The sequence below is a fragment of the Myotis myotis genome, unplaced genomic scaffold (assembly GCF_014108235.1).
Source record: "Myotis myotis isolate mMyoMyo1 unplaced genomic scaffold, mMyoMyo1.p scaffold_m19_p_3, whole genome shotgun sequence".
Taxonomy (NCBI): Eukaryota; Metazoa; Chordata; class Mammalia; order Chiroptera; family Vespertilionidae; genus Myotis; species Myotis myotis.
The window spans coordinates 119,899,990-119,926,180 of record NW_023416335.1 but is presented as its reverse complement, the minus strand read 5'-3'; the positions used below and the strand labels follow the sequence as shown (position 1 = coordinate 119,926,180).

At 39.2% G+C, this 26,191-nt stretch overlaps 1 protein-coding gene across 16 annotated transcripts in view; it reads left to right on the top strand.

The window, feature by feature from the left end:
- ERC1 (ELKS/RAB6-interacting/CAST family member 1) overlaps positions 1-26,191 on the top strand; it is a 520,764-nt gene that overhangs the window by 139,777 nt on the left and 354,796 nt on the right. For all 16 annotated transcript variants that reach the window (XM_036301306.1, XM_036301299.1, XM_036301300.1 and 13 more), the window contains one exon: positions 23,531-23,698. In XM_036301306.1, the coding sequence (XP_036157199.1) occupies positions 23,531-23,698 (168 nt within the window). The remainder of the gene's footprint in view (positions 1-23,530; positions 23,699-26,191) is intronic.

Sequence of the window (26,191 nt, the reverse complement as noted above, 5' to 3'; positions counted from 1 at the left end):
TAGCATCTGTGTCCATCAGAGATAATTGGCTTGTAATTTTCTTTTTTTGTAGTGTCTTTAACTGGTTTTGGAATTAGCATAATGCTGGCTTCTTAAAAAGAGCCTAGAAGTGTTCCTTTCTCGTAACTTTTTGGAATAGTTTGAGGAGGACAAGTATTAGTTTTTCTTTGAATGTTTGCTAAAATTCAACTGGTCCAAGACTTTTGTTTGCTGGAAGTTTTTAAATTACTGCTTCAATTTCATCAGTTGTTATTGGCCTACTCAGGTTTTTCTGATTTTTCCTGATTGACTTTTGGAAGATTGTATGTTTCTAGGAATTTGTCCATTTCACCCAGGTTGTCCGGTTTGTTGGCATATAGTTGTTCATAGTATTTGCTTGCAATCCTTTGTATTTCTGTGGTGTTTGTTATATCGCCTCTTTCATGTCTGATTTTATTTATTTGGGTCCTCTCTCTTTGTTTTTTGATGAGTCTGGCTAGGAGTTCATCAATTTTATGTTTTCAAAGAATAAGGTCTTGGATGTATTGATCTTTTGTGCCCTTTTTTTTTTTCCTATGTCATTTATTTCCACTCTGATTTTTATTGTTTCCTTCCTTCTACTTTCTCTCGGCTTTTCTTTCTGTTCTCTTCCTAATTCATTTAGTTGTAGGGTTAGATAGTTTATTGGTCCTTTTTCTTGTTTCTTGAGGTAGACCTGCAGTGCTATAAACTTCCCTCTCACTACTTTCCCTGTGTCCCATAGGTTTTGGGTGGTTGTGTGTTCATTTTCATTTGTTTCCAGGAAGTTTTTAATTTATTGCTTGATCTCATTGGCAACCCATTCATTGTTTAATAACATGCTATTTAGCCTCCATGTAATCGAGTGTTTTTGAATTTTTTTTATTGTAGTTGATTTCTAACTTTTTTCCATTGTGTTCTGAGAAGATGCTTGGTATTATATCAATTTTCTTGAATTTGTATAGACTTGTTTTGTGCCCTAACATGGGGTCTATCTTTGAAAATGTTCAAGGTGCACTTGAGAAAAATGTATATGAAAATGTGAAATGTTCTGTTAATATCAGTTAGGTCCATCTGACCTAGTATGTCATTTAAGATCTGTTTCCTTGTTAATTTTTTGTCTGGAAGGTCAGTGATGTCAGTGTGGTGTTAAAGTCCCCTACTGTGACTGTATTGCAGTCATTCTCTCCCTTAAAGTCCATCAAGAGTTTTTATGTACTTGGGTGCTCCTTTATTGGGTACATATATGTTTACAAGGGTTATATTTTCTTGTTGAATCATTCTCTTTAATATTATGTAATGGCCTTCTTTGTCTCTTGTTATGGCCCTTGTTTTGAAATCTAGTTTGTCTGATACGGTATGTACCCCAGGTTTTGTTTCCTTTCCTTTTGCATGGAATATTTTCTTCTATCCCTTCACTCTCAGTCTGTGTGTATCTTTTGTTCTGAGGTGGCTCTCTTGTAGAGAGCATATATATGGGTCATGTTTTCTTATCTATTCAGTCACCCTATGTCTTTTGACTGGAGCATTTAATCCATTTACATTTAAGGTAATTATTATTATTATTTTTTTTTATTGTTTTATTGCTTAAAGTATTACAAAGAGTATTACATATGTCTCCTTTTTCCCCCCGCCCTTGACAATCCCCTGGCCTCCCCTACCCCCCAGTGTCTTATGTCCATTGGTTATGCTTATATGCATGCATACAAGTTCTTCGGTTGATTTCTTACCACTCCCCTCCTGCCACCCAACACTCCCTGGCCTTCCTGTTGTAGTTTGACAGTTTGTTCAAGGCAGCTCCGCCTCTGTATCTATTTTTGTTCATAAGTTTATAATGGTCTTTATTACCCATAAATGAGTGAGATCATGTGGTATTTTTCCTTCATTGACTGGCTTATTTCACTTAGCATAATGCTCTCCAGTTCCATCCATGCTGTTGCAAATGGTAAGAGTTCCTTCTTTTTTATAGCAGCATAGTATTCCATTGTGTAGATGTACCACAGTTTTCTAATCCATTCATCTACTGATGGGCACTTAGGCTGTTTCCAGATCTTAGCTATGGTGAATTGTGCTGCTATGAACATAGGGGTGCATATATCCTTTCTGATGGGTGTTTCTGGTTTCTTGGGATATATTCGTAGAAGTGGGATCACAGGGTCAAATGGGAGTTCCATTTTTAACTTTTTAAGGAAACTCCATACTGTTTTCCATAGTGGCTGCACCAGTCTGCATTCCCACCAGCAGTGCACGAGTGTTCCTTTTTCTCCGCATCCTCTCCAGCACTGGTCGTTTGTTGATTTGTTGATCATAGCCATTCTGACAGGTGTGAGATGATACCTCATTGTTGTTTTGATTTGCATCTCTCAGATGATTAGTGACTTTGAGCATGTTTTCATACGTCTCTTGGCTTTCTGCATGTCCTCTTTTGAAAGGTGTCTATTTAGGTCCTTTGCCCATTTTTTGATTGGATTGTTTATCTTCCTTTTGTTAAGTTGTATGAGTCCCCTATAAATGTTGGAGATTAAACCCTCATCGGTGATAACATTGGCAAATATGTTCTCCCATGCAGTGGGCTTTCTTGTTGTTTTGTTGATGGTTTCTTTTGCTGTGCAGAAACTTTTTATTTTGATGTAGTCCCATTTGTTTATTTTCTCTTTAGTTTCCAATGCCCTAGGAGCTGTATCAGTGAAGAAATTGCTTCGGCATATGTCTGAGATTTTGTTGCCTTTGGATTCTTCTGGTATTTTTATAGTTTCCCATCGTATATTTAAGTACTTTATACATTTTGAGTTTATTTTTGTGTATGGTGTAAGTTGGTGGTCTAGTTTCATTTTCTTGCATGTATCTGTCCAATTTTCCCAACACCATTTATTGAAGGGACTGTCTTGACTCCATTTTATGTTCTTGCCTCCTTTGTCAAATATTAATTGAGCATATTGGTTTGGCCAATTTCTGGGTTCTCTATTCTATTCCATTGATCTATATGTCTGTTCTTGTGCCAGTACCAGGCAGTTTTGAGAACAGTGGCTTTGTAATACAGCTTGATATCTGGTATTGAGATCCTACCTACTTTGTTCTTTCTCAGGATCGCTGCAGCTATTTGGGGTCTTTTTTAATTCCAGATGAATTTTTGGAGAGTTCGTTCTAGGTCTGTGCAATATGCCATTGGTATTTTAATGGGAAGTGTGTTGAATTTATAGATTGCTTTGGGTAATATGGACATTTTAATGATGTTGATTCTACCAATCCAAGAACATGGTATGTTCTTCCATCTGTTTATGTCTTCCTCTATCTCTTTTTTCAACGTCCTGTAGTTTACTGAGTAGAGGTCTTTTACCTCTTTAGTTAAGTTTATCCCTAGGTAGCTTAATTTTTGTGGTGCGATGGTAAATGGGAATGTTTTTTTAGTCTCTCTTTCTGTAAGTTCACTATTGGTGTATAGAAATGCCATAGATTTCTTGGGGTTAATTTTGTATCCTGCTACATTGCCAAATTCATTTATTAAGTCTAATAGTTTTTTGATGGAGTCTTTAGGGTTTTTTATGTATAATATCATGTCATCTGCAAATAAGGTCAGTTTTACTTCTTCTTTTCCAATTTGGATGCCTTTTATTTCTTCTTCTTGTCTAATTGCAATGGCTAATACTTCCAGTACTATGTCGAACAGGAGTGGTGAGAGTGGGCATCCCTGTCTTGTTCCTGTTCTTAGGGGAAATGGTGTTAGTTTTTGTCCATTGAGTATGATGTTGGCTGTGGGTTTGTCATATAAGGCTTTTATTATGTTGAGGTATGATCCTTCTGTTCCCACCTTGCTGAGAGTTTTTATCAAAAATGGGTGTTGGATTTTGTCAAATGCTCTTTCTGCATCAATTGTTATGACTATGTGGTTTTTTTCTTTCAATTTGTTTATGTGATGTATCACATTTATTGATTTGCGGATATTGTACTATCCTTGCATCCCTGGGATAAATCCTACTTGGTCATGGTGTATGATCTTTCTGATGTACTGCTGGATCCGATTTGCTAAGATTTTGTTGAGGATTTTGGCATCTATGTTCATGAGGGATATTGGCCTGTAATTCTCTTTCATTGTGTTGTCTTTACCTGGTTTTGGTATTAGGGTGATGCTGGCTTCATAGAATGAGCTTGGAAGTGTTCCTTCCTCTTGAATTTTTTGTAGTAGTCTGAGGAGGATAGGTTTTAGTTCTTCCTTGAATGTTTGGTAAAACTCCCCTGTGAAGCCGTCTGGTCCTGGGCTTTTGTTTGGGGGAAGCTTTTTGATGACTGCTTCAATTTCTTCCATAGTTATTGGCCTGTTGAGATTTTTAGATTCTTCCTGACTGAGTTTTGGAATGTTGTATTTTTCTAGGAATATGTCCATTTCCTCCAGGTTGTCTAGTTTGTTGGAGTAGAGTTGTCCATAGTATTTTTTAACAATCATTTGTATTTCTCTGGGGTCTGTTGTTATTTCGCCGCCTTCATTTCTGATTTTGTTTATTTGGGTCCTCTCTCTTTGCTTCATGGTGAGCCTGGCTAGAGGTTCATCAATCTTGTTTATCCTTTCAAAGAACCAGCTCTTTGTTTCATTGATTTCATGTATTGTTTTTTTGGTCTCTATGTCATTTATTTCTGCTCTCATCTTTATTATCTCTTTCCTTCTGGTCACTCTGGGCTTTTCTTGTTGCTTTCCTTCTAATTCTTTGAGATGTAGATTTAGATGACTTACTATCATTTTTTCTCTTCTTTGTTGAGATAGGCCTGTAGAGCTATAAACTTCCCTCTCAAGACTGCTTTCATTGTGTCCCATAGGTTTTGGATTGTAGTGTTTTCATTGTCATTAGTTTCAAGGATGTTTATTTATTTATTTTTTATTTTAGTAAATCTTTATTGTTCAGATTATTACATTTGTTCCTCTTTTGTCCTCCCCATAGCTCCCCTCCACCCAGTTCACACCCCACCCTCTGCCTTTACCCTCCACACTGTCCTCATCCCTAGGTGCACAATTTTTGTCCAGTATCTTCCCGCATCTCCCACACCCCTTTCCCCACGAAGAATAGTGAGTCCATTCCCTTTCTATGTCCCTGATTCTATTATAATCACCAGTTCATTCTGTTCATCAGATTATTTATTCACTTGATTCTTAGATTCACTTGTTGATAGATGCATATTTGTTGTTCATAATTTGTATCTTTACCTTTTTCTTCCTCTTCCTCTTCTTAAAGGATACCTTTCAGCATTTCACATAATCCTGGTTTGGTGGTGATGAACTCCTTTAGCTTTTCCTTATCTGTGAAGCTCTTTATCTGACCTTCAATTCTGAATGATAGCTTTGCTGGATAAAGTAATCTTGGTTGTAGGTTCTTGGTATTCATCACTTTGAATATTTCTTGCCACTCCCTTCTGGCCTGCAAAGTTTCTGTTGAGAAATCAGCTGACAGTCGTATGGGTATTCCCTTGTAGGTAACTGAGTTTCTTTCTCTTGCTGCTTTTAAGATTCTCTCTGTCTTTTGCTCTTGGCATTTTAATTATGATGTGTCTTGGTGTGGTCCTCTTTGGATTCCTTTTGTTTGGGGTTCTCTGCGCTTCCTGGACTTGTAAGTATATTTCTTTCACCAGGTAGGGGAAGTTTTCTGTCATTATTTCTTCAAATAGGTTTTCAATATCTTGCTCTCTCTCTCTTCTTCTGGCACCCCTATAATTCTGATGTTGGTATGCTTGAAGCTGTCCCAGAGGCTCTTTACACTATCTTCGTATTTTAGGATTCTTTTTTCATTTTGCTTTTCTGGTTGGGTGTTTTTTGCTTCTTCGCATTTCAAATCTTTGCCTTGATTCTTGCGCTCCTCTGGTCTGCTGTTGAGAGTCTGTATAATATTCGTTATTTCAGTCCGTGTATGCTTAATTTCTAGTTGGTTCTTTATGATAACATCGAGGGTCTCATTAGATTTCTTGAGGATCTCAATAACTTTATCGGCGGCTTCTAGACAGTTCTTGAGAGACCTTAGAAGTGTGGTTCTGAACTCAATATCCTCCATTGGCAGTTTTGTCCTGTTTCTTTGTCTCCGCATTTTTTATGCTTTCTTGGTGCACCCCCTAGTGGTCTTTGTGCGCAGTCTTGTTGTAGTTAAGCCTTGATTGTTGTAGTTAATACTAGGGGGATTTGACCTCCAGGCCAACTGGCTGTGAGAATCAGCTGTGTCTGCAGTGGGAAAACTTCTGTCCTCTAGGGAGGTGCTAATCTAGCCTTTGCCTGAGGCTATCCGGCAAATGGCTCTGTGCAGGGCTTGGGTGGGGCGGGTTGCACGGGATCAAACAGGGGGGGCAGTTATGGCTGCTCTCAGTCCCGTCCACAGAGGCTCTGCTTCTCAGCGTCCCAGCAACCACTGCAAACCTCGGAGAGAAAGCTGCCCTCGCATTCCGACTGATGCCAGACAGTCCCTCTTCTCCCGTTTGAGTCTGGCTCTCTAGAGACTCGCCCAGAACTGGAGCTCCGAGCCTGAGCCTCCCTCCCGATTGAAATGGACAACCGCGCCCTCAGCTACCAGCCCGCTCCGCGCGCACCTCCGCACCATTGCATTTTCCTCACTGCGCCTCCTCTGAGTCTCGTATGCTGTTCTCTTTCCTTCTAGTTGAAGAATTTCCCCTCATCCAGCTTTCCCGTGGTTCTGGGTGATGTCCGTTCCGTCTTTTAGTTGTATTTGTGAAGTGGTTGTTCGAGGCAGCTAACTCTGGTGTTTACCTATGCCGCCATCTTGGTTTTTTATCTCCAGGATGTTTTTAATTTCTTCTTGTTCTCATTGGTAACCCAATCAATATTTAATAACATGCTATTCAGCTTCCAAGTGTTTGAGTATTTGGGGTTGTTTTTATTGTATTTTATTTCTAATATTATGCCCTTGTGGTCTGAGAAGATGCTTGGTATGATTTCAGTCTTCTTGAATTTGGGGAGACTTTGTTTGTGACCCAATATGTGGTCTATTTTTGAATATGTCCCATGAGCACTTGAGAAGAACGCTTATTTCGTGGCTTTGGGGTGAAATGTTCTGACGATGTCAATTAGGACCATCTGATCTAGTGTATCAGTTAGGATTGCTGTTTCTTTGCCGATTTTTTGTCTAGAGGATTTATCCAGTGATGTCAGTGGTGTATTAAAGTCCCCTACTATGATTGTATTGTTGTCCATCTCTCCCTTGATATCTTCCAGGAGTTTTTTTATGTATTTGGGTGCTCCTGCATTGGGTGCATATATGTTTATCAGGGTTATATCCTCTTGTTGTATCTATCCCTTTAGTATTATGAAGTGGCCTCCCTTGTCTCTTGTTATGGCCTTCACTTTGAGGTCTATTTTGTCCGATATAAGTATTGCTACCCCAGCTTTTTTTTCATTTCCATTTGCCGGAAAGATATTTTTCTATCCCTTCACTTTCAGTCTGTGTGAGTCCCTTCTAATGAGGTGGGTCTCTTGTAGACAGCAAATGTATGGGTCATGTTTTTTTTTATCCATTCAGCCACTCAATGTCCTTTGATTGGAGCATTTAGTACGTTTACGTTTAAAGTTATTATTGAAAGGTATTTGTTTGTAGCCATTTCTATTTTTTGTCACCGTTTTCTTTCTGAGCTTTTTATTTCTTCTTTTTTACACCAGTCCCTTTAGCATTTCTTGCATTGCTGGCTTGGTGGTGATAAACTCCCTTAGCCTTATTTTGCCTCTGAAGCTTCTTATTTCCCCTTCAATTTTGAATGATAGCCTTGCTGGATAGAGTATTCTTGGATTCAGTCCTTTGCTTTGTATCACTGTAAATTTCCGTCCATTCTTTTCTGGCCTGATGTGTTTCTGTTGAGAAATCATTTGATAATCTAATGGGAGATCCTTTGTATGTAACTTTCCCTCTCTCTTGCAGCCTTTAAGATTCTCTCTTTGTCCTGAACATTTGCCATGGTAATTATGATGTATCTTGGTGTGGGTCTTTTTGGGTTCACCTTTTTTGGGACTCTCTGTGCTTGTGTGACTTTTTTCTTCCCCACCTCAGGGAAGTTTTCTGATATTATTTCTTCAAGTAGGTTTTCTAAGTCTTGTTCCTCTTTCTGTTGTTCTGGCACCCCTATTATTCGTACGTTGTTTCGTTTCATGTTGTCCCATAGCTCCCTTAGGTTCTCCTCCTGTCTTTTCATTTTTTTCTCCAATTGCAGTTCAGTTTGGGTGTGTTTTGTTTCCCTGTCTTCTAATTCGCTAATTCGGTCCTCCGCTTATCCTAGTCTATTGCTGAAACTTTCATTGGTGTGTTTTATTGCAGGTATTTCACTCTTCATTTCTTCTTGGTTCTTACATAATTTATTAATTTTTTTCATCTGCTTCTTCTTGCTTCTTGCATAAGTTGTTGATTTTTTCCTCCATTCGGTTTATGCATTCTAGGACCCTAAATCTGAATTCTTTTTTTGTCTTGCTGCATGCCTCGGTTTCATTTAGCTGCTTTTTTGGCGAGTCCTTCTTTTCTTTCCTTTGGGGGTTTCTTTGTCTACCCATGTTTGATCTCACCAACATATCTAGATGTTGAGTCGTTCAGGGGCTGCTCCTTGGGTGGCAGTGGCTCCTTGGGCTGTGGTTGCTCCTCTGGCGGTTGTTGTAGCAGCTGCTCCTCAGTTGGCAGGAGCTCCTATGGTGGGCGCTGTTCACCACCGTGGTGGCTCCTCTGGCTGATGGGGGGAGGCTTCACACACAGCTGCTGTTCCTCAGACAGAGGATGTGCTGATCATGAGGCTGCTGTTCCTTGAATGGGGTGGACTACACATGCAGCTGCTACTCTTCGAACTGGGGCAGACAGCTCATGTGGTTGCTGACCCTTGAATGGGGGCTGGCTGCATGCTGCTGTTGTTCCTCTGATGTGGTGGGCTGATTGTGGGGCTACTGCTCCTAGGACCGGCTGCTGCTCGTCGGACAGGTGCAGGCTGTTGTGGCTCTGCTGCTGGGACCGGTGCGTGCTGCATAGAGCTGCCACTCCTCGGATGTGGGCGGTCTGCTCCTGTGGTTGCTGTTCCTCCGACCTGGGTGGGCTGCTGCTGCTCCTCGAATGGGGCCGGGCCGCTTGCAGAACTGCTGCTCCTCGGATGGGGATGGGGTGCTCACACAGCTGCTGTTCCTCGGATTGGGAAGGCTGCTCGTGTGGCTGCTGCTGCTTGGGTGAGGGCAAGATGCCTATGCAGCTGCTGCTCCTCGGACTAGTGCAGGGTGCGGGCTGTGTGCAGCTGCTGCTCCTCGGATGGGAGCGGGCTGCACAGGGCTGCCTTTCCTCAGATGTAGGAAGACTGCTCGTGCGGCTGCTGCTCCTTGGACAGGTCAGACTGCTCCTGTGGTTGCAGCTCTTTGGACGGGGAAGCGGGCTGCTCACACAGCTGCTGCTCCTTGGACAGGGGCAGGCCACATGAGGCTGCTGCTCTTAGGCTCGAGGCAGGCTCTAAGGTAATTATTGATAAGTAATTTTTATTGCCATTTTAATTTTTTTATGGCTAGGATCCTCTCTGTCTCCTTTTCTTCTTCTTTTTTTTATTGTTTAAACTATTACATATGTCTACTTTTTCCCTGATTGACACCTCCAGCCTGTCTCACCCCCCAAGACAAGCCCCACGGCCCCAGTGTCTGTGTCCATTGGTTAGGCTAATATGCATGCATACAAGTCCTTTGGTTGATCTCTAACCCCTCCCCCTCCCAACTCCCCCCCCCCCCCCCCCGGCCTTCTCTCTGAGGTTGGACTGTCTGTTCAGAGTCACCTTGTCTGTGGAACTGTTTTTGTTCATCAGTTTATATTGTTCATTATATTCCACAAATGAGTGAGATCATGTGATATTTATCTTTCTCCGACTGGCTTATTTCACTTAGCATTATGTTCTCTAGTTCCATCCATGCTGTTGCAAATGGTAAGAGTTCCTTCTTTTTTATAGCAGCATAGTATTTCATTGTGTAGATGTACCACAGTTTTTAATCCACTCATCTGCTGATGGGCACTTAGGCTGTTTCCAAATGTCAGCTATTGTAAATTGTGCCGTTGTGAACATAAGGGTGCATATATCCTTTCTGATGGGTGTTTCTGGTTTCTTGGGATATATTCCAAGAAGTGTGATTACTGGATCAAATGGGAGTTCCATTTTTAACTTTTTGAGGAATCTCTGTACTGTCTTCCAGAGTGGCTGCACCAGTCTGCATTCCCACCAGCAGTGCACAAGGGTTCCTTTTTCTCCACATCCTCTCCAGCACTTGTCGTTTGTTGATTTGTTGATGATAGGCATTCTGACAGGTGTGAGATGGTACCTCATTGTTGTTTTGATTTGCATCTCTTGAATGATTAGTGACTTTGAGCATGTTTTCATATGTCTCTCGGCCTTCTGTATCTCCTCTTTCAAAAAGTGTCTATTTAGGTTCTTTGCCCATTTTTTGATTGGATTGTTTATCTTCCTTTTGTTAAGTTGTGTGAGTTCCCTGTAAATGTTGGAGATTAAACCCTTATCTGAGATAACATTGGCAAATATGTTCTCCCATGCAGTGGGCTTTCTTGTTGTTTTGTTGATGGTTTCTTTTGCTGTGCAGAAGCTTTTTATTTTGATGAAGTCCCATTTGTTTATTTTCTCATTTTTCTTTATTGCCCTAGGGCAGTGATGGTGAACCTTTTGAGCTTGGCGTGTCAGCATTTTGAAAAACCCTAACTTAACTCTGATGCTGTGTCACATATAGAAATTTTTTGATATTTGCAACCATAGTAAAACAACGATTTATATTTTTGATATTTATTTTATATATTTAAATAGCATTTATCAAATAAAAATCAACCAAAAAAATGAGTTCGCATGTCACCTCTGACACGCGTGTCATAGGTTCGCCATCACTGCCCTAGGAGGTGTATTGGTAAATATATTGCTATGACATATGTCTACTGTTTTGCTGCCTATGGATTCTTCTAAGATTTTTATGGTTTCCCATCTTACATTTAAGTCCTTTAACTGTTTTGAGTTTATTTTTGTGTATGGTGTAAATTAGTGATCTAGTTTCATATTTTTGCATGTATCTGACCAATTTTCTCAGCATTATTTATTGAAGAGACTGTCTCGACTCCATTGTATTCTCTTTCCTCCTTTGTCAAATATTGATAGAACATAATGGCTTGGGTTGATTTCTAGGTTCTCTGTTCTGTTTCATTGGTCTATATATCTGTTCTTGTTCCAGTACCAGGCAGTTTTGAGAACCGTGGCTTGGAATATAGCTTGATATCTGGTATTGTGATCTCTCCCACTTTGTTCTACTTTCTCAGTATTGCTGTGGCTATTTGGGGTCTTTTTTTTTTATTCCAGATGAAATAAAAGCTCTCTTTTTGGAGAGCTTGTTCTAGGTTCTTCTTTTTTTTAAGTCCTCACCCGAGGATATTTTTCCATTGATTTTTAGAGAGAGTGGAAGAGAGAGGGAAAGACAGAGAGAAATATTGATGTGAGAGATACACATCGATTGGTTGCCTCCTGCTCGAGCCCCAACCAGGACCTGGGCTGGAGAGGAGCCTGCAACCAAGGTATGTGCCCTTGACTGGAATTGAACCCGCAGGCTGACGCTCTATCCACTGAGCCAAACTGGCTAGTGCCCTTTTCTCCTTCTTAAAGCAATTTCTTTAACACTTCTGAATTGCTGGTTTGGTGGTAATGTAATTCTTTAACTTTTTTCTTCTGGAAAGCTTTTTATTTTACCTTCAATTTTAAATGAAAGCCTCACTGGATACAGTAGTCTTGGATTTAGGCCCTTACTTTTCATTACTTTGAGTACTTTATACCACTTCCTTCTGGTCTGAAGTGTTTTTGTTGAGAAGTCAGCTGACATTCTAATGGGAACTCCTTTGTAGGTAATTTTCTGTCTCTCACTGCCTTTAAGATTTTTTCTTTGCCTTTAACATTTGCCATTTTAATTATGATGTGTCTAGGTGTGGGTCTGTTTTGGTTTATCTTGATTTCTACTATCTGTGCCTCCTGAACTTGTGTGACATTTTCCTTCACCAGGTTAGGGAAGTTTTCTATCATTATTTCTTTAAGCACATTCTCTGTTCCTGCTCACCCTCTTCCCCTTTTGGTATTCCTATAAAGTGGGTGTTCTTACATTTCTTGTTGTCCCAGAGCTCCCGTAAGCTATTTTCCTGCTTTTTACTTCTTTTTTTTATTTGTTGTTCTAATTGGGTATTTATTTCTACCTTGTCTTCCAAATTGCTGATTCTATCCTCTGCTTCATCCAATCTATTTTTTAATCCCTTCCAGGGTGTTTTTGGTGTCAAATATATTATTCTTTATTTCTGTCTGGTTCTTGTTCATTGCCTCTATTTCACTTTTCATGCTGTTGTAATTTGCACTAAGTTCCTTAACCATCTTTATAACCATTGCTTTAAACTCTATGTCTGATAGGTTGCTTGCCTCCATCTCATTTAGTTCTTTTTTCAGAGATTCCTTCTTTTCTCTCATTTGGAGGTTGTTTCTTTGTCTCCCCATTTTAGCTGTCTCCTTGTATTTGCTTCTACGTATTAGATAGGACTGCTATGCCTCCCAGTCTTTGTGGGATGGCCTTATGTAGACAGTGTCTTGAGGGGTCCAGTGGTGTAGTCTCTTTGTTCACCTGAGCTGGATGCTCTAGGAATGCCCCTTGTGTGTGTTGTTTGCATTCTTCCGTTTTAATTGTGATTGGATTGTTGATATCCCATTTGTGGGAAGGATCTCCCCTCGGACTTGCTGCCAGTGAGGTTCAACATTAATGTCATTGTGCCAGCTGTTACATAGGTGCTTTGGGTCTGCTATTTGTGGGGCTCACTGCATGTTGCTCTGATGTCATTGAATCTGATCACTTGTTGTATCTATCTTGAGCCTCCTGGGAGCTTCTCTAGTGAAGGTGAATGTGAGTCACTGTCCCTTTCTTGCCTTGGGCAACCTCATTGAGGTCTGAGAGATTGAATCCCCTAGTAGTTCAATAGTTGGGGACTCCATAGCACAGAGGCTGGATCTGCCTTGAGTCTCACATCTTTTTTAAAAAATATATTTTTATTTGTTTCAGAGAAGAAGGGAGAGGGATACAGAGATAAAATGTCAATGAGAGAGAATCATTTATTGGCTGCCTCCTGCACACCTCCTACTGGGGGGATCGAGCCTGAAAACTAGGTATGTGCCCTTGGGTGAAATCAAACCTGGGATCCTTCAGTCCACAGGCCAGTGCTCTATCCACTGAGCCAAACCAACTAGAACAAGTCTCACATCTTGATTGTCCCTGTTCTGAGTTGTACTCTCTTCCTCCATGGAGCTGGTCCCGCAGATTTCAGCTTCAGGCCTTTGGGGTCCTGCTGGCTTTTGCTTCTCTGAGCAATCCGGGATGCTGTCTGCGGCGGGGACCCAGTTTCTGACTAATTAGTTTGGGCAAAGACTTAAAGCCTCTGGAGACCCGCCTCTGCCTACACACTGATTGGATTCAGTCTGGAGTAGCCTCAAGCAGTTGTCCATAGGAGGGGTGAGAGGTTTTCCAACAGGGTGGGGCAATTGCTTCTGCCTGGAGGGTAATTGTTATTCTCAGACTCTTTATGGGCCTCAGAAACTTCACAGGGTGGAGCAAGTGGTTTCCCTCAAAGAAATACCACCTGGATAGCAGAGGTCTGCCTGAGAAAGATGACCTCCACAGCATGAGGGAATGACTCAGCACAGGAAACTGGGGTGTCTGCCTTCTGAGCTCTAACCCCAGAGTACCCAACTCTGGCTTATGCTTACACAGCTCCAGTCCACTCTGCTGGAGCCCAAGGCAAGTGGATACACTTGAAATTTTGTGTGCTAGCCCTTTAAGAGGATGCCTGCATTTCCAGCTGTCTTTCCCTGGCAAACAGCAACCCTGCTGCTTTTCACAGCCAGATGTTATGTGGGTGCCTTTCTCAGTTATGGTTCTCTCCTGGGGGCCCCAGGTTGGGGATTAGACCCTGGAGTTCCTGGAGTTCTCATTGGGAACACCCCTCTTCCCCCCCCCCCCCCCCCCCCTCACACACACACACTTGAGATATCTCTCCAGAACTTCAGCTGCTGTCTTTGGGAGCCTTGCCACCCCTTTTGCACCTCCGCCCTTCCACACCTCCGACCTACCTATCAGACTCTGTGTGGTCTTTACTTTCTGTCTTTGGTTATCAGGGTTCTTCCAGCTAATCTTCAGTTGATTATTCAGTATGTTTTTTTCTTCTTCTTTTTATTTTAGTTATAATTCCAGTTTGGTCCTGGGAGTGTGTTTGTGAGCTTCCATTTACCCTGCTGCCATTTTTAGTCTCTCTCTTTTTCATTTTTTAAATATATTTTTATTGATCTCAGAGAGGAATGGGGGGGGGGGAGGGAGGGAGGGAGGGAGGGAGGGAGGGAGGGAGAGAGAGAGAGAGAGAGAGAGAAGAGAAAGAATGAGAAAGAGAAAGAGAAAGAAACATCAGTGATGAGAGAATCATTGTTTGGCTGCCTCCTGCACTCCCTACACAGGGACCAAGTCCGCAACATCTGCATACTCCCTTACTGAGAATCGAACCGTGACCTCCTGGTCTATACATTGACGCTTAACCACTGAGCCACTTTGGCAGGGCTACAATCTTCAAGTTGTTTTAGAAGTATCTAGAAATAAGAATGAGGTGATTAGACCACACCTAAAATATTAAGTTCTGGGTGCAGTGATTTAAGAGACATTGGCACATTTAAGCATGTTTAGACTCAAAGCATCTGACACCATGGCATGATAAGGAACACATGAAGGATAGCTTAGAGAAGAAATGTTCTTTGGAGTACATGATAGTCTGCATGTATCTAAATGGCTGTTACATGGAAGAGAATGTGACCTAAGGTGTCATACTTGGGCCAATGGATAAAAGTACAGAAAAACATTTTCTAAAATTTCAAGAGTTAGCTTTTTTACTATAGCTGTTAAAAAGCAGTGTATGGGCATCCTCTAGAGAAGAACCATGTACCTGGTTTTCACTGGAGATGTTAAAATACTAGATGCCTGATTAAAAGGGATATTGTATGAAGAGATTCAAGTTTTAAATGAGAGATTTAATCAGGTAGCCCTAAGGGCCCTTCCAGTGTGGAAATTCTCAGTGATTCTAACCGTTTTCACATAGAGAGGGCTTTAAGGCTTAATTGACCTGTTCTGATACCAGAATGAGGAAATATTACTGATGTGTTGGCTTAGAGTGGTCAAGATAGAACTAGGTTGGCTAACTACTTTATTGGATTTGCAGAGAGTAAGAGCATTAACATTTCCACTGGAGATGCTTATTACAGTATACACTCTTTTTAAAAAAATTAATTATAGAGAGGAGAGAGAGAGAGAGAGAGAGAGAGAGAGAGAGAGAGAGAGAGAGAGAGAGAGAGAAAAATACATCAATATGAGAGAGAAACATTGTTTGGTTGCTTCCTGTATGTGCTCTGACTGGGGATAGTACCCGCAACCAGGGTATGTGCCCTGACTGGGAATCAAACCCTCGATGCTTTTGTGTATGGGATGGTGCTCCAACCAACTGAGCCACACTAGTCAGGGCACAGTATACTCTTTATGTAGCCAATTTGTGTCTTCTTTGTCTGCTTTACAAAATTTCAAGGGAAAGTGGGTGGAGATGATGTTGACATTGATTTTGTAGATTACAAATTTGCAACTTTATTTATTTTTTTTGTAAACAAAGTACAAATAAACTGTGTACTGTGAAATGTCCTTTTTGATATTTCTCTGAGCTCCTCAGCTTTTTGTCAGGTATGAAGCTTCTACAGAGTTCTGTGCAGTCTGTTGAAATAGCGTTTTAAAAAATTTTACTTGTTTCCCTTGGATAAATACCCAGAAGTGGAATTCTGGGTCATATGGTATATCTATTTTTATTTTTTTGAGGAATACCCATACTGTTTCCACAGGGGCTGAACCAGTTTTCTTTTCTACCAGCAGTGCACAAGGGGTCCCTTTTCTCGCATCCTCAACAACAAATGTTATTTGTTGACTTTTTAAAAATAGCCATTCTGACTTCTGTGACTTGGTATCCCATTGTGGTTTTGATTTACATTTCCTTGTTGATTAGTGATGTTGAACATCTTTTCATATGTCTGTTAGCCAACTGTATGTCTTCTTTGGAGAAATTTTTCCCTGTGTTTATTGCAGCATTATATATACAATAGCCAAGATTTGGAAGCAACATAGGTATCCACATATAGATGGATGGGTAAAGACATATATATCTCACACAATAGAATATGTGTGAGAGCAATAAAAAGGAATGAATCCTTGCCTTTTGTGACATTACACTAAGTGAAATAAATCAGGCAGAGAAAGACAAATGTCATATGGTTTCACTTACATGTGAATCTTAAACAACAAACAAATTAAACAAAATGAAAATAGATTCCTAGAAACATAGACCAAGGGGTTAGTTACCAGATGAGATGGGGGAATGGCTGAAAAGGGGAAGGGGAATATAGACAATTATATTGTGATAACTTTACACGGTGACAGATTTATACTAGAATTAGTGAGGTGATGACATGGTAGGGTATAAAGATGTTGAATCACTATATTGAACACCTGAAATGAATATAACCAATATAAGATTGTATACTAACTATACTTTAAGTAAAAAGTAAATTAAAAGGAAAGGTTTACTTGTATATGTTGTCAGCACCATTGCCCAGTGTCCCTTATTTAGCCTCCTTTGTAGCTGGGAACAATGGGAAATTGGTGGTAGGAAATTATACTTAGTGAACTTGGGCACTTTGTTTGGGCTTTGATTTCCTCAGCTTTAAAATTTGGAGTTTGGATTATTTAATTTTTTAAAAATTCTCATCTGAGGGTATGTTTATTGATTTTTAGAGAGAGTGGAGATGGGGGAGAGAGACATTGATGTGAAAGGAAAACATTGATCTGTTGCCTCTCATATACACTCGACCAGGGATCGAACCCACAACCTAGGTATGTGTCTGCAATCTTTTTTTTGTATGGGATTTGAACCCACAACCCCTTTTAGTGTACAGGACAGTGCTCCAACCAACTGAGCCACCTGACCAGGTCTAGATTATTTAATTTAAAAAAGTATATATTTTATTAATTTTTATAGAGAGAGAGGAAGGGAGAGGGAGAGAGAAAGGGCATTGATGTGAGAGTAGAACATAAATTGGCTGCCTCCTGCATGCCCTCTACTGGGGATCGTGCCTGAGACTCAGGCATATTTCCTGACCAGGAATGGAACCAGCAACCTTTTTGGTTCACGGGATGACTCCCAACTAACTGAGCCATACTGGCCAGGGCAGATTATTTAATTTTTTAAAAATGTATGAAATATTGGCAGATACAGGAAGAATTCTGAAGATAAATTAATAGATACCACTTAAATTTAACTTATCTTAATGTTGGTCCACATTAGATGATCTTTTAAAGGTCTTTTAAAAGTAAAGGTTCTAAAAAATATCTTACTCTAAACTTAATATTCAATAGAATATTTGGTTTAACTAGGAAATTTTGTTAGAATCTCTGGCATTTAGAACTGGTTGGGCGTGGAATAAAGATTGGGAAGCTGTCGTGGAGATAATGCTTAAAGCCTACCTCCAGAAGAAGTTGGTTTCTCCAGAAGAAGTTGTGTAAAGTAAAATGTGAAGAGGGGGAAATGACAGAGGATCTAGTAAAGAAAACTGAAAAGGTATAGTCAGTGAATTAGGAAGGGAGTGAATCATATTGGTAAAGTCATAAAGTCATGAGAGAAATTACAGGAAACAAACCATTGTTTCCATGCAATAATTACTACATTTAGAAGATCTATTTATTGATGTAAAAAAATAAGGTTACGATGTATTGGTTGAGATCATTAGTGGTTTTATGGTCAGCATTGAGAGGCCAGCACAGCAAGGTAGCCACTTTTCTGTTTATGTCTATTGAAAAACTTGTAGAGAAAAACCTCCTGTTTTTGTTGAATTTGGCGTAACATATTTGCCACAGTCCTTGATGTTTGTCAAGCTGGGTGGACACTGTTTCTCCAGCTTAGTTGATGTGAATAAACAACGTCTTATTCCTCCTGCCAGGAATGATGTTAGGGTGATGACTCTGTGTCCTGCTAGTCTCTGATGTGCTTTCCTGAGTATGTTTTTTTGTGGTTTGCAAAATATGGACCTCACACAAAATATACTATGAATTTTAGTTCACTCCAAACCTAAAAATCAGTTTAGAATTCAGCGCAATTAATCTAGTAGTAGCTGAGTGTCTTTGTGGTTGTTTTATCTCATACCGCTAGACCAGCACATTTAAATTCTGCATTGCATGAAAAGCAACCAAGGGAAACTTAAAAACTTTTGTTATCTTGCACTTTAGAAAAGACCATTGGAGAATTTAGTGGGAATCATGTAATTCATCTTTGCTTTGCTTTGGATTTTAATTCTTGCTGTGAGATTTTTAGTGCTGACTTCAGACACTCACACTAGAAACTTTTAGTGTAACATTTCTTGGATTCACTGGGCTTGACTTATTGTAGATCTGCTATTTGTCAGAAAAACACATTCTTTTATCACTGCTAAAAATTACTTTCCGTTTCCTTGTCCCCAAGGAAAATTTTAAGCAGATGGCTATCTTGACACATATCAAATTTATATTTTATATAGTATTCAAGTGAAGAACTTATTTAGGTATTTTTGAATATCTTTCATTAGCTGTTTGTAATTTTCAACAGGTAGATCTTATACATGTTTTGTTAGATTTATACCTAAGTACTTAATTTTTTTGGAACGATTGTAAATGGTCACAAATTTTGAAAATTGAAGTTTAATATTGGATCATATTTAATTTTGGCCAGTTCACAAAATATCTACATTTTGCTTACTTTGTTTTCTTCCAGTAACAGTTTGCATTCAATATTAGTTTCAGATGTATAACCACAAAGTATGTGGTTAGACAGTCATACTTTACAAAGTGTTCCCCCTTTATTTCAAGTACTCACCTGGCACTGTGCATAGTTTTTAAAATATTATTGACTATGTTCCCTATACTGTAGTTTAACATCCCTATGAGTATTTTGTGACTATCAATTTGTACTTCTTAATCCCTTCACCTTTTTGACCCGGTTCCCTGAACCTCCTTCCCTCTGGCAACCATTAGTCTGATTTTTGTTAGATAAAATAATAAAACAAACACTAAATTGGTATCATGTGTAGAAGTTTTGAATTTTAATATAGGTGTATTTACCAATATTTTTTCTTTAAGATGTATCTCTTTTGTGTCTTTTAAGAAAATTCTTGCATGCCTCAGTGTCCTAAAAGTATTTTCTTTCTTTTATTTTTCCCATCACTTGTTATCCTCCTATATCCTCTTCCATCTCCGCCCACTCCCCTTTCCCCTGCAATCATTACTGTGTTGTCCCTGTCCATCAGTTCTTTCTCCCCCCCCCCCCCCCCCCCGCTCAATCCCTCCACTCTCCCCAACTCCATCCACCCCCAACCAGAGCTGTCTGCCTGATTTCTATCTATTATTCTGCCTCTATTTTGCTTGTTCAGTTTGTTCATTGAATTCCACATATTAGTGAAATCATATGGTACTTGTCTTTCTCTGACTGGCTTATTTCACTCCTATGTTCATTGCAGTGTTATTTACAATAGCCAAGATTTGGAAGCAGCTCAAGTATCCATTAGTAGATGAGTGGATAAAACAGCTATGGTACCTTTACACCATGGAATACTGCTTGGCTGTAAAAAGGACCTGTAGGACATTATGCTAACTAAAAGCATTTTCTTATATTTCCTTTTAGAAGTTTAAAGATTTGATTCTCTTATATAAACCTTTAATTCACTCAGAATTCATTTCTGTGTATGATATGAGTTAGGGATTTTTGCCCTGCTCTCAATATGGGTAGCCAATTTTCTAAAGACAATTTATTAAATGCGTTATCTTTTTATCAGTGTCACCTCTGTTCTATATATGTGTGGGTCTCTGTGTGTGTGTGGGTCTGTAGTTGAGTTGTTGCAGAAGTCTACTGGTTTATTCCTATGCTAATACCAGGCTTTCTAATTTTGCTTTAAAAAAAATTCACAAATGTATTGACATTAAAGACACTGCATGTATTTAAAATGTACAGTTTGGTAAGTTTTGACACATAAATCTGTAAAACCAAACACCACAATCAAGATAATATTGTCCCAAAAGTTTTCTTATACCTCTTTGTATTCCCTTTTTCCTGTCCCTCCCTGATATTCTTCATTACTCTTCTCTTCTTCCCTCATTCCATGCAACCCTTTATCTGCTTTATATTACTGTAATTAGTTTGCATTTTCTAGAATTTTACATAAATGAAATCATATAGTATGTACGCTTTTATCTAGCTCTGAGGGGAGGAGTGTAATACGGACTTACTGGTTAAGATCGTGGAATTTGGAGACAGACCATTTAATCTTAAATTCCTGCTCTGTGATTTATTTATAGCTGTGAGATTTTGGGCCTGCTATTCTCTCTAAGCCCCAGTTTCTCAAGTGGCCATGGGAGAGTGAAATTTTCCATAGGGAGAATTTGAGGGAAGAAAATACAATGCTTGGGATAGAATTGTGGGGATTTTTAATATCCTTTGTAATAAGAGCCTAATATGTTAAGTGTCTGGTCGACCAGTTGGCTGTTCAACCAATCAAAGTGTAATATGCTAATGATATGCTAAGGCTGCTCAACTGCTTGCTATGACATGCACTGGCCACAAGGGGGCAGACAGTCAACCAGTCACTACGATGTGCACTGACCACCAGAGGGCAGATGCTCCGACAGTTAGGTTAGCTTCCTGCTGGGGTCCGGCCAATCAGGACTGAGCGAGATGGGCTAGACATGCCCTGGAGCCCTCCCACAGTCCCTCCCAGGCTGGCTAACCTCCCGTGTCCCTCCCTGGCCCTGGTTGTGCACTGGTGGGGTCCCTTGGCGTGGCCTGTGCCCCCTCACAATCTGGGACCCCTCAGCGATGTTGGAGAGCCAGTGCTTAACATAGTGCTTATCTATCTAGCTATATATATAAAAGGCTAATATGCAAAGTGTCCCCTTGTGTGTTCAGTGGGAGACTGGGAGTTCAATTGCTCGCTGTGATGTGCGCTGACCACCAGGCGGCGGTGCAGAATGAAGGAAGACCCCGGCCAGCAGCTGGAAGGCCCCAATCAGCCCTGATCGCTGGCCAGGCCTAGGGACCCTCCCTGTGCACAAATTTTGTGCACCGGGCCTCTAGTACTGTATATATGGTTGGCAAGCCTATGCTTGACCATATGCAGGCAGGTTCAGAAGTCAGAGGATAGAATGAAGAAAATGGTTTAATATAGGAGTAAATATTTGTAAAATAAATATGACTACAAAAGAAAGGTGATGATGTGAGATTGTTTGAATGGATTGCTCAGGCTGGGAGAAAAACAAGTGAGACCAGAATAGAGATGAATAACAACAACAACAAAAAAATAGGTATGATAGAATAGAGGTTACCTTGTGGACAAAGGGTAGATTTAGTAGGCATAGAAGAAAGAAAAGAATTGTTTTCGAAATAGGATTTTTACAGTATGAAAGTTCTTAGGTGGACCTTCCCAGAATATAATCTGGTTAACTATATATTATTTATTAAAGTAGAATAAAAGAAAATTGGAGGTAAAAGAGTGTTTGTCAGTAGAGCTTGTGAAGGATTATAAGTGGGACATAAAATGATTGCTTCCCCAGTTTCTGGCTTGGTGACGTTCAAGTGGTTGGGAGAAATATAGTTTAGCAGAGTGAAAGCTGGTTAATTTACATACTTTCCTTTCCAGTATAGTTTGATATAATTTGTAAGTACATAATGACTTAACTATAGCAGTCTCAAATGAGACTAGTCACCTAGGAAATTATCTTTTAAAAAAATATTTTAAAAATATATTTTTGTTGATTTCAGAGAGGAAGGGACAGGGAGAGAGAAATAGAAACATAAAGAATGAGAGGGAATCATTGATCAGGTACCTCCTGCATGCCCCCTATTGGGGATTGAGTTTACAACCCTGGCATGTGCCCTGACCAGAAATCAAACCAGTAAGTAACTCCTGGTTCATAGGTTGATGCTCAACCATCCAGTCACACTGGCCAGGTGGAAATTTTCTGTAATACTGAGCAGTCAGTACCACCATAGTCACAGTATTGGTTCTCAGATACCTTATAGTTTAGTTATAATATTAGATCTTTCCTGAGAGTTTTGCTGTACTGTAAATGTAAGTTATTACCCATATTATTTGTTTTTTCTTTGTGGCTTAATCCATACTCAGATACAAAAAATAATATAGGACAAGTTCAAGATTAAAGGTGTTTTATAGAAACATACTTGATATCTTAGATTTGCAGTCACTGTGGTAGTCACCAGTCACATGTGTTTATTGATCACTCGAAATATGGCTAGTCCAAACTGAGATGTGATATAAATGTAAATTACAATATGCATTGGACTTTGAAGATTTAGCATGAAACAAAGAATGTAAAATAGCTTGTAAGTTTTTTTATATGGATTACATGTTTGAAATAACATTATAGATATATTAGATTAAATAAAGTATGTTATTAAAATTAACTTTGCCTGTTCCCATTTTCCTTTTTAATGTAACTGTTAGAAAATTAAAAATTTCATATGTAGCTTTCATATATGATTTATATTCCTGTTCAACAGCACTCTCTTAATAAGAAAGAAATAAACCTCCCTTTTTAACTATAATCAAATACATATGTAGGAGCTCCAGTGGCGCAATCGGTTAGCGCGCGGTACTTATACAAATACATATGTAACTATTTGCTGAATTATAAATCCTTAGTGGAAAAGCAAAAAATAAAAAAATGTAGTGTATGAGTATGCTTAATGAAATTTGCTATGGGTAGATTTAAAAATAAGTACTATCATTAGCTTTCCAGTAATTTTACAATTGTATTTAACAAAAGCTGTTAAACTTCAGGGATAAAAGGAACTGGATACCAGACTTCAGAAGACTGTCTTAGGGTCTGAAAGTAGACTTTTGCTGTGTGTTATACAGCTTTCTAAGTGCATTATGGGCTTGTCCTAAAAGCATTGTGTCTAATACCTAGATTTTATTATCTGATTCAGCAAGTGGCATGCTTGGTGATGCTTGTGGTGTGTTTCTAATATTAGATTTTCTAAAGCAGTGTAGCATCACTTGGGAACTTAGAAATTAGAAATACTAATTCTTGAACCTCAACCCTACTGAATCAGAAACTCTGATGGCTAGGATTGGCAATCTGTTTAAACCCTCCAAGTGATTGTAATGCACATAAAGTTTGATAAACGTGGTTCTGGATTATGCTACTTTTATAGAAGTAGCAATACTCAACCTCTTTATAACAATTCTCCATTTTGTCTCCTTGATTCATATCCATTTACCCTGCTATTATCTGATGGTAATTTAACTGATGTAAATTTTCTTTTTCTTATGAAAGTGCTCACAAAATTTCAGGATTAATTTCTAAGTGTAATATTTAGAGTGGTATTTTATTTGATTTTAATGAAAAGTGATACATTCTTAGGTGGATGCTCTCCGATTGCGTTTGGAAGAGAAGGAAACCATGCTGAATAAGAAGACAAAACAAATTCAGGATATGGCTGAGGAGAAAGGAACACAAGCTGGAGAGATACATGACCTCAAGGACATGCTGGATGTGAAGGAGCGGAAGGTTAATGTTCTTCAGAAGAAGGTAAGCTGCAGGTGTTCTGAGTTCATCTCGCATACATCATGTATACATACCACTGAGTTATATCTAAATGTTGTCAAAATTTCTCATTCCTCTGTTTATATATTTGTGGTTAGTAATTGAAACTGTTGTTGCAATAGGTAAATTGTTAGAACTGCTCTGCATATTCAGTTTTTAAAATTTTTAAGTAAACAGTATTAGTGTCGTCAGTAGTAGTTTGCATGCTATTATTTCTGAAAAGTGCCTTGTAATTTGCCAAAGTGTTTACTTTGACATTCTTCTGCTTCTTCTGTATTGGAACTGTAATGACATTGCTGGAGTCCAACCCCAGCAGGTCCAGGGGTCCCCAAAGGTTTGAACTGAGTCGGCGAAGAAGGAATGACACGGAGATAGCGTTCAGTTGATCAGCAGCCTAGCCAGGATCTCTAGCCAGGATCTCCAGCCAAGTTCTGTCTAGGATCTCCAGCCAAGTTCTGTAGCCATGTTCTCTCGCTAGGTTCTCCAGCCAGGTTCTCTAGGTTCTCCAGGTTCTGTCGCCAGGTTCTGTCTTTTATTGTCTTGTTACATCTGTATTTATACCAGTTGATTTTAATCCTGTCAATTTCTATTCCAAAGGTTAGGGCGTTTCTTATCTCCATCCCAGGGAGTAAAGATTATGTAGCTTAAGGGTGATTGTTCGTAGTTAAAGTGATTAACTACTCACCCGGCATTTAGTTAAGGGGTTTTATCCCCTCCCTAACTTCAGGGAAAAATCCCTACCTGGGGAAACAACCTTTCTCGGAGAGGTGACCTTGGTCAAAACACATAGCGCCAAGAAGGTGAGCAAACATACTAAGAACAGTATGCCATATACGCTAGGTCCCTCGAAACATATGCTGTGCAGATGTCTCTTCCCTGCATCGACTGTGTCAAACAGCAAGGATGGACCGGCTTCCGGCATGACGTGAATTAGTATTTATATGGACTTGGAATGGTTGCAACTTGATCAATATGATTAATACTACTATAATTTTGAATAGCAAACATGCCACTATAACTAACATATAGTGTGGGGAGGGGGTGGGCAGAAGCAAGGGAAAAGGGATCAGTGGGGGAAAAGAAGGACATTTTGTAAAACTTCCACCAATAAACAAATTTAAAAAAACATAGTGTACGTGTGTCAAGGAAAGGAAGAATTTATTTTTTTACCTTAATTTCTTTTTACCTTAATCATTGTTACTTTCCTATATTGCTTCTTAACTGGTGAATTTGAAACACTTTAGCATTGCAAAACATGTTATACAACTTGATTTTTAGCTTGCTGTCAAGCCCTGTGTTATTCTCACTCTAGACCAGCGGTTCTTAACCTATGGGTCGAACGACCCTTTCACAGGGGTTGCCTAAGACCATTGGAAAACACATACATAATTACATATTGTTTTTGTGATTAATCACTATGCTTTAATTATGTTCAATTTGTAACAATGAAATTGGGGATCACCACAACATGAGGAACTGTATTAAAGGGTTGCGGCATTAGGAAGGTTGAGAACCACTGCTCTAGACTGTTGGCTATAACTTTGCTACTGACTTCTAGTATGCCAGTAGATATTTTGTAATAGAAAAAATAATTTTGATCTTTGTTTGGGAAGAGAGTTTTAGAACTATTCTAAAAGTTTGACTTCTGAAATTTGTGTGATTTAATGTATAGATCCACTAATATATTTGAAATATAAATGTACCCAACTTTTAAAATCTAGATAAATATTTCTTTTAAGGCATTCAGGAAGGGATCAAAGGGTGTGCAGACTTTCAGTTATAAAAGAAATAAGTAATGGGGATATAATGTATAGTGTGGTGACTGTAATTAATAATATTGTATTGCATATTTCAAAATTGCTGAGAGTTGATCTTAAAAGTTTTTATCACAAGAAAAAACATTTCTGTAACTGTATGTGGTAATTCATGTTAACTAGACTTTATGGTGATCATTTCACAGTGAATACAAATATTGAATCATTATATTATACATCTGAAACTAACATTACATGTTAGTTATACCTCAATTTTTAAAAAAGTACTAAGAAATGACAGTGTGGTTTGAAAAAAATACTTAATTTTAAAATCATGAAAATAATATATGTTCAAGGTAAAAAAAAATTAAGAGTTACAAAAACAAATGAAACGAAAGTCTTTCTCCTCCTCATTTGACCTTCTCAGTGCAACTTTTAGAGATGTAACTGTTGTTAACAATTCTTTGTGATCCCTTAATGAAATTGAAATGGGAAATTTGGACTGGAACCGCGGTATTCCCTGGGTAGGATGGCTTCCCAGGCTCTTGTCCAGTGGAGTCAAAGAATGAAACCACGGATGAAAGGTGGTATCGTAAAAGGTGGAAATTTATTTATTTCTCAATAAATTTCTGTAGCACCGGGCTACAGAGTTACATTTCCATATGATAAGGGAGCTGGGTGTAGCAAAGGTACATATTTACAAAATAAAGGAAGGAAGATGGAA